This window comes from Drosophila eugracilis, unplaced genomic scaffold (assembly GCF_018153835.1).
Source record: "Drosophila eugracilis isolate 14026-0451.02 unplaced genomic scaffold, ASM1815383v1 contig_2155, whole genome shotgun sequence".
Lineage (NCBI taxonomy): Eukaryota > Metazoa > Arthropoda > Insecta > Diptera > Drosophilidae > Drosophila > Drosophila eugracilis.
The window spans coordinates 1,836,314-1,851,459 of NW_024573039.1; the positions used below are offsets into that span (position 1 = coordinate 1,836,314).

The window sequence follows — 15,146 nt, forward strand, 5'->3', positions numbered from 1 at the left end:
CGGAGAGCAAAAATATATACTACATCATTTGGTATTTTTTGCAATCCATAAAATACTGCGAGCAGCACAATAAATACTCCGTTTTGCACTTTTTTGAGTTAAATAACTGTATTCCACTGGTGCATATTTAAAAAAGAAATCTTTAAATATTTATGCTTTAAAAGCTTTTTTTTAGACTAAAAAATGTATTTTCTTTATGTTATTCTTTTCAAATAACAGATGTTCGAGGCGCATTATGAAATGAGTAGAATGATGTGAATAATTAAAAACTTTAAAATAGGGGGACATTTCAAACGGCTATGAAATGAGTAGAAGGATGAATTGAAAGTGATAAATTAACTACTTTAAAATAGGGGGAAATTTCCAACCGTTAGTTAGGGAAAGCACTATAATTAACGACATTACTTAACGATTCCCCCCACGAAAAAGGTAAAAATTGAATATCCTAACAATTTTATTTTGTAATATTCTCAAGAAATATCATTTAATAAGTTATTAACACATAAAACAAATCAAGAGTAGTATTTGAATTAAAAAATGTTTTGTTTTCTTATATTTTAACATCATTTTCATTTCACTTTGGTTTGCTGTTTTTTTTTTTGTTATCGATCCATTGAAATATATATATATATATCTTCATATCGGGATTTTCCCATATATGTTGTATATTAATAGTTGCATATTAATTTCATTCGCTCTTGACTATCTCATCACTTGTTTTCCTCGTTTCTTCTCACGTTCTTCTTGATTTTTTTTTTTAAATTTTTTAATAAATGAGTTCAGAATAATTTCAAAAATTTTGATGCTTCATTAGTAAAAGTTGTAAAGTTTGCTATTACACCTTAATTATATACACGTTTAAAATAAATCATATTCCAGTAATTCAGTCTTATGAAATAAACAGAAACTTAGGTACTTTATATTCAGCTGGAAAATCAATCAATAAGTAAACAATCGTCTAAAGCCATTTCCAATCAATTAAACAATCAAATGTTCTTGTTTTTTTTTTTAATATTTAGGCTTGGTTCTTAAGTAAACGGTCTGCTTCGATTTCGGAATTATAAATATCTTCAATTGCGGTTTCTCTTATTGCTGTTCTTATTGTTGTTCTGTTCCTTATTTTGTGTGCGTGTGTCTATGTGTGTTTGTGGGTGCGATTAGGTTTTTCGTCACTTCTGTTTTTGGGCTTCTGATTTTGTATTTTAGATTGCAGTTACAGTCACAGTGAGCATAGACCTTAGAGTTAGTTGTTTTTTTATTATCCATTTGAGGGATTAGAAAAGTATGGAAATAATATGTGGTAGTAAAATGCATACTTTTTGTTAACGGAAGCTTTTGGTTTTCCCTTTACACTTATCAATATATTGCACGTTATGTTGATTTGGTTGTTATTCGCTTTAAATTGGAACTGTAGAAAAATCTATTAAAACTATCATATTCCCATAACATTTATCTTAACTTGGTGGTACCGAAAGAACCGAAAGGTGGAAGAGCAAGCTGCTTCAGCTCGCAGTTACTGGATTGCCTGTACTGTAAATTTTGTCACTTAAATATGTTCCATAAGTGGACCGACATATAGAAGTACGGATGGTAACTCCTCTGAGCGAACACTCAACAGATAGTTGGGATTCACAAGATCACAAATCAAATCGTATTAGTTTAAATAAAAACTTTGACCCAAATTCGTAACGAAATAAAAACATGGAATTGGTAACTGATAAACGATCGCTTTTCGAAACTATCTGATGAATGTAGGCTTGTTGAGTTCCATTATTTTTATATCTCATCTTTAAGCTGTGTGGTAGGATATGTTATTCTTTAGTTATTACTTTTGTATCTGAGTTTCGTTTCCCTTTAGTTGCTTCATTTTCGTGTCTTGTTCATAAAAATATACATTCGCACTGTTTGTTTTTGTTGCCTGCCTGTGTATGTGTAGGTTGTGTATGTACAAATAGTGTTCGGTTTTAAGAGTTAAGAAACAAATCAAGAAAGTTTTTTATTGAACAAAAATGATAAGTACACATTACGTGGTGCAGGACCGTTGGGTGGCACTATATCTTAAGTAGTTGGTCCGGAAAGCTCCTCTTCGAAAACCCTATTATTGAGTAAGTGGAACATGGAACTAGTTTTGTTTCGGTCCTTAGACTTACAATATGTTTTCTGCTACTGGTTCAAGAAGTGCATGGTGCATTGTTTTTGGCACTCGAAATTTAACGGATTTAACTAAATAGAATCGAATGAAAGAAATTCAAAATAACAAAAAAAAAATATATTGAATGTCTTAGACGGTAAGTTGTTTGTTTTGTATATAAATAGTGTTTTTCTCTGTTTCGGGGCTAGATCGAATCGAAAGCTAGCCCTAGGTTATTGAGTTCTTGTTGCAATCTTTGATATTCGCTATTCGGATTCTTTCCTGTACAAAGTCGTGAAGTACAAAAGGAATAAATTATTATAAGTATTATTATTATTAAAAAGGTTGATTTCGTTTTAACGTTTGCCATATATGTACTTGTAATTTAGCTAAAAATAGTTATGCATGGTTTGCTTGTACATAGTATATAAAGTGGAAAAAAGTATGCTTGTACATAAATGTTTTCATTATCATATTTGCTTTTTGGTTTAAGTTATCATTGTGTTTATACATATTTGTAGTTATGCTTGCTTTGGTTTTATCCTTGGTTTAAATTTGAATAGTTCAATAAATATTTTGGTATTCTTTGGTATTTGTCTATATGGTAGTTTTTTTTTTTTATAAATATATATGCATATTTGTATAATTTTTGCTTGGTATTCCATTAGTAAAATGAATTGTATTACAACGAATGCGAAATGCCGCTTAAAAATGAGTTTTAGTTTAGCGCGAGCTTATAGAATAAAAAACAAATAACATTCCGATAGAGTGAGTGAGACGGGACGGCCGTAGGCAGAGCGTACTGTACTGTAAAACCTCGCGTCCAGGCGCCATATAAAATGCATAGCATAAATATGTAAACAACAATATAGAATCATAGGTACATAAGGTTTAGTATTTAAGATCGTCAGTTTTCTTTTGTCCTTTTTTTATGTGTGAGTCTCTCTGTGTGTGTGTGTGTGTGTGTGTAAGTAAAACCCAACTTTATGCAAAGATCGTCTTGGGTCAGAGGTCCAATATCATTTGGGGTTACGAAAGGTAACCTCTGATCTACTTCGGTGATCTTTTCACAAGCCCAGGGTTTTTCGTTAATCTTCTGTTCGTGTCGGAGTGAGTGTGAGTGTGGGGGTGGTGGTGCCGTAAATGTACAATTGTGCATGGTAGCACCCCGACACCCAACTCACTACAGGATATATCTGAATAATTCAGAAATATGCATATGTATTATCTCGTCTGCCTTCCTGATTCCTGTGCTGAAAGCCGATTGACCAACGTCACCCAAAACGCTTGCCAATCGGAGTTGAGCACAATCGTTCATTTTGGTTATCGGTTATCTGTTGTCTATGGTTTTTGCTTATCGCCTATCGCTAATCGGTCGGTTTGGTATCAAGGTTCGGGTAATTGGAATTCGGCAACTTTGCACTTTAACTCTTTGCTGAACTAATAACCCATCGCTATATATGTAAATATATATTTGCTTGTATAATCAATATATATATATATATATGTATATATATATGTATAATATATATTGTATATGGTATATGTGTATAACAGTGACCTCGATGGGGGTCGGGCAGAGTGCAGTGAACAGTAACTCCGCCGCCCAGGACACATGCACATGCCTTGTATACGGTATGCATCTGCAACTCGGTAACGACACACTTCGCCATATGGATAAACTTAACATCTCTAATCATATTTACAAGTGAGTGAGCTGCCCCCGGCAGACCGCATTCAGATCCAAATCCAAATCTAGAAAACGATCCATATCGCCAGCCATTAAGATCGGAGCCGATGTAAGTTATCTTTCTTTTATGGAGCATCACTCAGGAATCAGAGGGTATTATTGGGATATGGGAAAGGGGGACTGGGATTGGGATATATGTTAATAGAGCTTGCCACTTAGTCTTCCCACGTCGGGAACTGGCCTTCGTCCACGAACATGCTGAACTGGCCGGTGTATTGGCGTTCCATCGGTGGACCACTGCCTGATCCCTTCGCCTGGCCAGCTATCGGGGGAGGTGGAACCGGTCGGTTGGGGCCTGTGGTGCTCCTGCCCGGTGGCTTCTCCGGCGCACTGCCTTGGCCACTCCTCGAGCTGCCCTGTGCCGACGACGAAGACGATGTGGTCTTTCCATAGTTATAACGTTGCTCTGTTAGACAGAATATATAAAATTAGTTTTCAATACGGGAAGGTCTTCTTAATATGAACCTAACAAGCTATCTTATACAAAGTTTGATTTCCTACTTTTAGGTCTAAGTTCATAAATATTTATCATCCGCCATGTTGCGATATTATGGTATGGCTGTCAGACTCTGTACTTACTCGACGGCTGCTTCACCTCCTTGCTAGCCCAAACGGGCTCGTGGGTCTGGTTGTACGATTGCTGATCCCACACGGCCTTTTCTTCGACGTTTTTGCTCTGAAAATAAAAAAACGAATACAGGGTTTACACCAGGAAGCGATCATCGTATTATTAAACAACTCACGTAGTCAACGTGCAACTCCAGATCATCGCTGGTCTGCTCGAGGCTGCTGTGCGTGATGCCGTAGTAGAAGTACATAACGAATCCCAGGGACATCCACACAGTGAAGCGGACCAACGTAAGAATGCTCAGCTTAAATATCAGGTAGATGTTCACGGTAATGGCAATGGCCGGAATGAAAGGGAGTCCGGGAGTGAGGAAGGCCAACGCATACCTGGACGAGATCGGAGTAGGAAATCGAAGACGAAAACGAGAGATGGATTAGCAAGAGATGAGAGATCGGTCGACATTTAATTACCTATTCTGCGGCTGCCTCGATATAATCAATAGTATCACAAATATGCCGATAAACAAAATGAAATAAATGAAGGCGGCGAGGCCACCGGACCAGCCAATGGCCGCGAACAGGTCCAGGAAGAATATGAGACCGAACATGATGCCCACTAGCTTGGTGACGTACATGCCTGGTGGTTCGAATTCGATGTCGATGGATCGGTGGTGCGTCGGTGGTGGATCAAATCGAATTGGATTGGAAAAGTAAAAGCAAAGAGTCAATTTCAATAGCAATTTTGTTATGAATGGGTCATCAGCGGGAACCAAGGGCGCAGGAATAGTTATTGGGTCAACCGTGTCCCCTTTCAGTGGTTAACCATTTGACTTTGACATGATTGACCCAAAACTACAAAGGATAACTATTTGAGGGTAACATACCACTCTCGGCGGTGGCCTGGCCAGGATTTATCCAGGGAAAGAAGCCAGGGCACAGGTACGCGTAGTCGTGAATCTTCCGGCTAACAAAGTTCAAGCCCATGGCATCGAAGGCAGTCGCCTGACCGGTGGGTCCGGTGGGTGCGCCATGTACACTGCCGTAGAACTTGTTCTCGGATCGATCGGATACCAAAAACTGATCGTCCCGACCGCCCAGAAATCCCTCCGGACTGTCGTCGATGAAGGAGTCATCCGAGTCGGACATACCGCGCGTTACCCGCTTGATGGTTAGCTTGCCAGGGATCTCGAGTACCTCGGCGGGCGTTACATGGGATCGAGAATCGCTGGCGGTACCGGGTGCCACTGGAGTGCGTAGCTGGGCCGGCAGCAGCTCCACCAGCGAGGTACTATGCGGCTGGTAGCGCAAGACCAAAACACAGGTGGACACCAATGTGTAGGCCAACAGCGTCCCAATCGACATCATCTCAACAAGGATCTCCAAGCGCACGGTGAGTGCCACCAGGGCGGCGGCAAGACCGCTGCCGATGGTCGCTAGTCCGGGGACATTGGTGCGTTGCCACAACTGTGAAAGTTGTCTGTAGGGGATTTGATGAAATTGGGCTATATGGAAATTTAAAATCCACTCTACACTCACCTGAAGATCAGACCATCCTGGGCCATTGCATAGATGACGCGCGGCATGGGAAACATCGAGCCAAACATGGCTACCGAGAGTCCAGCGGTAGCTCCGATGGCCACTATCGCACGGCACTTCGGAGCATTCACGTACGACCACATCTGGACTAAAGCCGCTCCCGTGTTGATGTGATCATAGGGAACTATAGATCGAGGAAGCATTTCAATTTTTAATGTTTACACAGCTCTATATAAACTTAATAAGGATCCAAGGATGCCATTCCATATGGCATAGGGATTTCTAACCTAATTATATAGAATAAACTTACCCACTAATGTTAGGACTAGACTAACGCTAACGTAGGCGATTAGCACGACGACCAGGGAACCAACGATCGCTTTCGGGATGCTTTTTTGCGGATTGTGCGCCTCCTCACCAGTTGTCGCGATGATATCGAAACCGATAAATGCGTAAAAACAGGTGGCAGCACCGGAAAAAACCTGTTGTTGTAAAAATAAGAGTAAACAACAAAAAAATCAAATTCGAATGATGGATAGCTACTTACACCACTCCAGCCGTACGGCAGGAATCCCTGGTGCTCGGACCACGTCTTCGTGTCCACGTAAAACAGCCCGGCAGCCATGACGAACACCCACGTGGCCAGGTTAATGGCGTTGAGGGAGTGATTGAAGATGACCGACTTGCTGGCCCCCATTGCCAGGACGCAGGTCATGAGCAGCGTAATGCCAAAGGCAATAAAGTCCGGTGGTTTGCCTTTAAGTATATAGGATATATGATATAGATTATCGAAGGAAACTGAAGACCATCTCTCAATACTCACCGAATATCGTGCCGATGGACTCGCTTATCGTTCGGGCTATGGCATTGCCGGTCAGGGAATCGAAACTAGAACTTAACGCACAGGCACAGGCACTTGTTCCTGTTGGATTAAGAAAAGACTTCAAATGGGACTTAAGACTTGCCTGTGAATACTCACCTATTAGATATTCCAATATCATGTTCCAACCAATTATAAAAGCTACGAATTCTCCAACTGCCACATATGAATACATATAGGCCGAGCCGGAAGTGTGTGGCACACGAACGCCAAACTCTGCATAGCAGGCGCCTATGGATCAGGAAAATGGAATTTACATATATAATATATCTTGGAAATAGTCAACTTAGACTGAGAGAATGTACCAATTTCTTGAAACTTTGACTAGCTGGACTCAAAAATGTATTTATCACTCGGGAAATATCAGTTTAAGTAAGTATTTATATTAATTATTTCTTCCATTATATATCATCATCCAAGAATCACTTTCAAAATTAGTTCAATCAATCATCTTCAAATAGTAGAAGCTCATTAGATTACCTGAGAAAATACTCGCTATGGCGGCTATAATAAAACTAATAATCACTCCGGGGCCGGCTATCTTCTGGGCCACCATGCCGGCCACCAGGTACATGCCCGTGCCGCAGCAGGATCCGATGCCCAGCGAAGTCAGGTCGAGCGTGTTCAGACATTTCTGTAGAATGGGCAAAATATATTTTAAAGATATCTAAAAGGTTAAATTCCATCATTGGCCACTCACCGTTAGCTTGGGCTTCTGTGGCTGTGCGTTGCCGTCCTGCAGCTGCTTCACATCTTTGGTGCGGATGAGCTTGGGCAGGAGCGTCGTCGAGCTAACCCCCGGCGGCAGAGGCACCCTGAACTTGACCTGCAATCGGAGCGAAGCAGGAGTACAATTAATTCGAGGACCAACGTTTGAGCAGCTGCTATTGAAAGATGAGTGCCAAAAGCCACCCTGCCCACCCACGAGTGGCGTGTGCTCTCCACTGATAACCGATGTTGAAGCAGGGGGGGAAATGTGAATGCCAGGAGATAGCGGAGCGGCAGAAGAGGTCCTGGCAAGGACCTAGCAATCGATATTTGCAACAAGTTCTGCCTGCCCTTGCCAGGAGTTTTTCTACACTCCAAAAATAAATCACAAAACGTACTAAATTTGAAGCTTCTCTGCTTAAGGTAGACATTTTTAACGATGGAAAACACTTTTATTGAAACTATATTAATGATAATTTGATTAATATATAAGAGTTGAAACTCAATATTTTATCAGCTAGAGTATAAAAACTTCGACCTGCCATTGGAAGCTTTAGACAATTGCAAATGCTAAGTAATTGGAAAATGCTAATTAGATGAACACAAAACTGACCCAATTCGATTTTAAATGGAATTAACACAGGGCATACCGCCTTGTTGTTACCTCTTTAATTTTTTTTTTTTATATTTCAGTAAAATAATCAAAGTTTTGATTGTGTCTTACATCTTAAATATACATCTTATTCCTGAATTATTTTTGTGGAATTTAATTATAACCTTTATTTTCTATGATTGTTTAACAAATTTTCAAAATCAGGGTTCCACAAAACACTTTTTGTAGACTTTACGGAGTTCATCAACAGCTTTTTTTTAACCTATTTTACACTTAATAAACAATAACCATTTAAAATATTGTTTAAAAAAAAATCACCATTGTTAAAACTGGTTAGCGGAAGAAGATCCCCGTTTCGAACTCCTGGAGACTATCTCCACAACTGATTCCTGTTTTCTGCTCCCATTTCAGGAAATGGCTCGTAAAAAGGACCTCGTTGCACATATATATGTATATATATATATCACAGGAAGAGCCTTTGATGTCAGATGCAGTGCTCGACATCATTTGCTCCCCCGCTTCCTAGCTAAATGCCATGTCAGCGGGTAGGCAGTCGACCGCAGATGCGTCTCCTCAACGAGTGTCTTCATTCACCCCTTCTGGTAAGCCAGCTCTGTATGGTGGCGGTATACAAAGTGGGTGCGTGGGCGCCTTGGCTCAGTTCCGGTTACTAGAACGGGCCAGTCCTTGTCGCAATCAAAGCATCCGAGGCAATCGCCTTCGTTTCCCGCTGCATCCTTTAACGCTGCATCTCCATAACCCCTAACCCATATGCAGTGTTGTCCTTCCACCCTTTGTGTTCCAATGAGTACCGAGATACCCCATAAAATTATAACCTTGCAGAGTCCATTTCAGTTTTGCTCTGAAGTTTGTAACGCAATCGCTAGAGGTTTGAAAGGCTGCCCAAGAGTGGACTACGGGATAATCTTAAATATTCTGTTAAAGATAAAAGCATGTCAAATTCACCATAAGCTTCAAAGGTAAAAATTAACCGAAAGGGTATTACACACTTCGGTGTCTTAGACTTTCTTTTCTCTTTCTTTTTTTCAACAATTTGGCGTTATTAATGGCTCGCAAGTGTCTGGGGATGAGCAGCAAATGCAATGGCAGCAACAGAAAAGGTCACCCCACCAAGAAAGGGGCTGGACTTCCTGGGGGACAATCATCTCGCGGGGGAGTCTTGCTTGCCCTGTTTTCTAGATAAGCCAAGTCCGATTGGAGATGGCATCTACAAATAGAACTTCTTTATTATTGAGGAAATCCTTACAGACAAAAATACTACGAGAAAATTGCTAACGCCTATAAATAAATCAAAATTAGTGACTGACTTGAAGATAATTAAACATGCAATTGCAAAGCTTTCTATGTTTTCCCGAAGACAAGTTAAGTACATATCATTTTTTATTTCCCCTTAATGACAATATTTTTATTACTGTGTATATAGCTGTACTTATAGCATACTTTTTGGGCGGCTAAGCTCGTCTTGCAGTCAGCCATACACTGCGTATGAGCGATATTGTCATAACAAAGCTCCGACTGCGGCCATCCCGCTCGCACCTAATCCTGGCCAAAACACATGCTTCTGGAAGTGGGATTCCGGATTCCCGGATTGAATGTGGTGTGGAGTAGAGTGGAGTGTCAGAGTGGAACTGGGGATTTGGTCTAGAGACGAGCGGCTCCAATTACAGCTGCGGCTGTAAAGGGCCAGGCGCAACAGAAGTGGCAATAAAGATAAAGCCGAGCCAAAAATGTGGCCCCCTTTCGCCATCCCTTTTTGCATGGCTGTATGTGTCTGTTTGTGTGTGGGTATATTTTTTTGTTTTTTTTTTGTTTTTGTTGTTTTTATGCTTTGGCATTGAAGCTCGGATGTAAGTGTAGTTGTTGCCACGTCTATGCTCGTTCGTCGATTACTTACTCGCCCGTGTGTGTTTGTGTGTGTGTGTGTGGCGAGCTTCTTCGTTGTCAAATGGATTTGCATAAGTCCACGGTACACACACACACACACACTCGCATGCTTTCGCTTTTATACTGTCCGTGTGTGTATGTGGGTGTGTGAGTGTGCGTCGGCGTTCGGCATCATAATGACCTTTTTGAGGCACACCATTACAACGGAGCCCCATTAACACACGCACACTGCGTATGTCCGTTGGTAAGTGTAAGTGTATGTATGTGTGTGAGTGGATAGTGGATGAGGGGGCTCCAATTTTAGCAGTGACCAAAACTCTGTGTCAGATTCAGTGGAGAAATAAAAATACACTTTTCACTTTTTTGTGGAGGAGGGGCTCTTCACTTTGTTTGTTTTTTGGTTTCTTTTGGTCTTTTTTCGGTTCTTGTTGCTTACCTTCTCTAGCACCAACAACAAATCCGATGGCTTCATTTTGCTTTTGTCTCAGCCCTCAACAGTTACTAATAAAAAGGATAGCACACTTTTTTTTTGCAGGGGGGCAGCAAGTGGATGAAGAGGGGATGATGGTGATGGTAGCGGTGGTGGTGGTGGTGGTGTTGTTGGTGGTGGTCCTGGTAAGGTTGCAGAGAATTTCGGCGATTGTTGCACTTGAAAGGGCCCTTCCGCCACTGTAGGTTTTTGTGCCTCTAGTCCTTGCTTTTTGTGTTCGTTCTCTTTCGCTCTCACTCTCACTCGTTTTATCCTTATCCTTAGAGCCTTATCTTTATCTGGAGGAACGGTGCAGACTATGGATCCTGGCTGTTGTTACCGTTACTGCTTCTGCTGCTTCTTTGTGCTTAACATTGATTTTTGTCAGCAGCGTCATTCTATATTCAACAGTTTACGGCTGAAGGATACGCGCCCGTTGATACTGATTTTGATTGCGAGTCCTTCCTGCTGCTGCTGCTAGTGCTACTGCTGTTGCTGCTGCTGCTCGAATTCAATTTTCACTTTCGGTTTTTCGCCAGCCACTGTCACTGTCACTTTCTCTATCTCTATCTCTATCCCAACCGCTCCTGTTGTTGCGCGCCTTCGCCTTCGCCTTCACGTGGCCCCAACACACACACGCACATACGCGCACACTCGTGTATATATACGTGTTTCCTATATCCTTTCGCCGTTGTATCCGTGTTTTTAACTAACGCACGCACAGAGACACACACACAAAACAAAAAGTCAAATGCTAACGTCTTTCACTCAGGGACTATTATTTAATTTTTTGTCCTGATCACCAATCTTTTATTTTCCCTTCTTTTTATTTTTTTGTATTAATTTATTGGTAACCACGTTTCGTGCAGGCGGTTGCGCTTCTCGCCTCGGTATTCGGTGAATGAATGTCAGCGATTTTTCCGTGTGTATCAGTTTTTTGTGTGTGGAGCATAAGCGAAGCAGCGAGTTTGCCTTCTGGCCCGCTCCTGCAGATGAGCTTTTCGTCCTTACAGCATTACATGCGTGCGATGCGGCGAATGGTGAATGGCGAATGGTGGAAGGGCTAACGGTAAGTGGCGAAGTTGCCACGAAGATTGGCGACAATCTGGCAACGCCGTCAACAGGAAGTTTCCTGTATCTATAACAGAGTTGTAGTTGCCATTCCAAAGCTACAAGTTACCCGACTTTCCATTTCGATTTCGCTCTCTCGCACGCACACATATACCTACACATACACAATCGCTCTCTCATACGCATGAAAGTAGGCAACGGAAAGTGCAAGCAACAAGAGCGCAGACGCAGCCCCCTTCCCCTTCTTCATATAAGTTTGTGTCTGTGTGTGAGAGACGCTCAAGGATATGCAAATACACACACTCCCCAGAGGCGCCGCTTTCATCGGAATTGTGTAACGGTACCCCGTGTAGCATATGTGTGCGCACCTGTTAACTGCTGTTTGCTATTTACTGTTACCTGTCAGCTCACCACCCACCGCTATTTTCCACTTGCCATTTGCCATTCACCGTTGCCAGTGCCGCTTATCTGGCATCGCAATTTAAGCTGCTTAAAGCTCGCCCATCTAACAGGATAATCGCAAGCTTGTGCCACTAGATGGCGCACCAAACTGAAGGACTTTTGGGATCCGATAAATGTCACATGCAATGGAACGCCATAGGATAATGCCACTTTAAAGGTCTTCTAAGATATAATTGGGTATTTATGTTTTCATATTTTCTTTGTTAAGTAAAGTAGTAATGATCGTTGAAGATTCAGCATAATACGGAAAGCATTAAGAATATCATCGATTCGTTTAAATATGAAAAATTACCAATATTAGATTCTAAAAGCTTAAGATCAGTTTATTGCCTTTTATTAAGTTTATTTTTACAAAAACCTGCAACATTAATATAAAAATAGTATAAAATTCAGTTCAATATAAAATTGTACTCTACTGTAATGTACTGCAGCTTCATCTGTTTGTGTTCAGTGTTCTTAAAACGAAAATAATGTCAAATTTCCTAATAATAGATATAATTTTTAATGAGCGTGGCTCCTGAATTGAGTACCAGAGATCTTATAGTCACAACACTCAAATACTATACTCATCATAATTTAAACATTTTTCGAAAACGTTACAAATTAAATTCCAAGAAGAAACCTATTGGTAATCGTATATGTAAAACAGTATGTTCTACCGCCAATGGCATTGCCAAGAATCTGTTGCTGGCGGCAACTCATCTATATAGCCGTATGTCCGTATGTCTGTATATCTATATATCTATATATATATATATCTGTGTATATCTGTATCTCGAAACGTTGCGCAGAGTGCAAGTATCTCAGTATCTTTGCGCTTTATAGCTATTGGTTTTTGGTCGTTTGTTGGCTGCTGCTTTCCGTTTTGAAACAAAAATGAGTACAAGGGTTATTTTTAGAACTAAAATTTTCTTGATTTTTACTCGTTAACATTGCTTACGCTCCGTTGCTGTAGTTGCTGTCCGTCCGTCTGCAGCCAAACCCGCCCCACCCTCCTCTCTTTACCCGTGCTCGAAAATTTCCTCCGCTGGCGTCACGATCGTGAATGTAGCTCTGTAGCTATAATCTGTATCTGTACGTCTGTATGTGCATCCGTATCGGTATGCCTGTATCTGTATCTGTATCTGAATCTGAATCTCAATCTGAATCTGAATTTGTTTCCGAATTCAAATCTGTTTCTTTTTTTGGGTACGGTGTTCTTCAACGTAGACTGTAAGATGGTTTCCTCCCCCAATACCAACGCCAACTTAAGTAACATTAGTTTCGATAGTTTCAGCCCTGCACCGCATATATAGATAGGAACATGTGTGTACACTTGGAATAAAATCAATATTATTAAATTGTATTTGATAAAATTTAGATCCTTGCTTAATATTCTGAGAAAAACGTTACTATAAACTTTAACATAAATGCATTTTAACAAGTGATTAACAGGCCATTTCATTGAAACTAATTAACATAAATAATATTCCGCAATCAACGGTATTTGATATTGTAAAGTTAATCACTAAAGTTATATACAAATATTTCCCATTAAGGGTTCTCCGCTTAAACAGTTTACTGTACAAAGATTTAATCTAACATAATAAAGGAATTATTTTCAATACCAAGTTGCATTGTAGCTATATCCTGTTCGACGTTATAGGACGTGAAAGGTCAATTTTGTTAAGTGTGTGCCATGGACTGACAGATGTTCGGATGAGTGAGTGCATGTGGCCGATTTACATGGGATTTGGATACGTTGCTTTTACTTTTACAGACTGCAACAGCACTGGCAGCAACCAGATCTCCTCTCGAGATCAGCGGGGAACGTTTAACAAACGTTTTTTTTTTTTTGCCAGCGACGAGAGTACATAAGATTTATAGTTGCTATTTTTAAAGCGGCGTATTAAGAACCGTAGGCTAGGGACCCGAAATGGTCTACTACCACCGATCCATAACACTTAGTTCGAGGAAAGGAAATTGTACTACACCTCATAGTGGATGAGATGCGTTGGGTTGTTGAACTCGAAAATGTTTGATTGAAAACTGGAGCAAGCTATGTAAGCTATGGTATGAGGAAAAATAGGTAGGTTTTGAAAGGTTTTCTATCTTTAAAAGTTATCAATATCAGCCAAGCTTTATTAGCAAGCACAAGTCTCCGATTTTAATTGCAAAATTAACTGTCAAGTCTATCCTTTTGTTTGATTTATAAAGTTATCCTTAGAATATATGTTAATAGTTGGCAGTTTTTTGTCTCTTTATATATAGAAAGCTAAGTCCCTCCAAAGCACCTCTTAATATATGAAGTATTTGGAAAAAATTGTATCCGAAACAAACGATCGATATCAAATATCTTTAATCTTGGCTTGTAAAAATCCCCAACCGATTTTATCCAGTCCGTAGACCATATATTTTGATATGCATTGGGCGCTCTAAGCACATGCAGATATATGCACTATCGTGGGGAAAAAACATTACGAAAGGCCGTCGTTATTTGGTTTTGGGCTTTGATCGCCCACCTTTGACACCTCTCCTCGTTTGCCGATTTTCATTGATTACTATAGCCTGACTCACATGCCGATACGATCGATCGATCAACGATCAGCGTTCGTTTGCCAAATCAAACCATATGGAAGTCATGGAAAATGCCTTGATCGTAACCAAAACGATTCACTCTCGTTGGATTTGGAAAAGAAATTGGATTGATTTTGTTGGCGTTGCTGGGGCCGTACAAAATTTACTCATAGCCCCACGGCCGTTATTTTTAATTTTTAGTACATATACCACACAGAGGAGCTCACACACACACATACACATACTGATACACCGATACAGTTGTACGTACCAACGTATGCTCTGGCAACGATCGTATTCTATTTGTAATCCAAAATAAGTGTACGTATCTGTAGCTGTATCTGCATCCGAACTATGTGGTTCGCTTTACGATCTCTCGTTGCCGTTGCCGTTGCCGTCGCCCACTCTCTTTGCCACTCGGCCGGCGAACGCTTTTCATTTAAATGTCTTCTTTGTGCTCCTCCGTATGAAGGTTGCTACTGACCTGGTAGTACAGCC

At 40.6% G+C, this 15,146-nt stretch overlaps 1 protein-coding gene across 1 annotated transcript; it reads right to left on the reverse strand.

The window, feature by feature from the left end:
- Window positions 1–436: 436 nt before the first annotated feature.
- LOC108105068 (high affinity cationic amino acid transporter 1) lies at window positions 437–11,720 on the reverse strand. The gene is made up of 13 exons (XM_017211488.2): window positions 10,527–11,720; window positions 7,565–7,690; window positions 7,345–7,498; window positions 6,964–7,095; window positions 6,808–6,906; window positions 6,532–6,740; window positions 6,295–6,466; window positions 5,985–6,168; window positions 5,333–5,925; window positions 4,920–5,085; window positions 4,625–4,835; window positions 4,461–4,557; window positions 437–4,287 (listed from the first exon to the last, which is right to left on the reverse strand). The coding sequence occupies exons 1-13, from the start codon at window positions 10,560–10,562 to the stop codon at window positions 4,037–4,039; spliced, it is 2,430 nt and encodes an 809-aa protein (XP_017066977.1). The 5' UTR covers window positions 10,563–11,720; the 3' UTR covers window positions 437–4,036.
- Window positions 11,721–15,146: the final 3,426 nt, after the last annotated feature.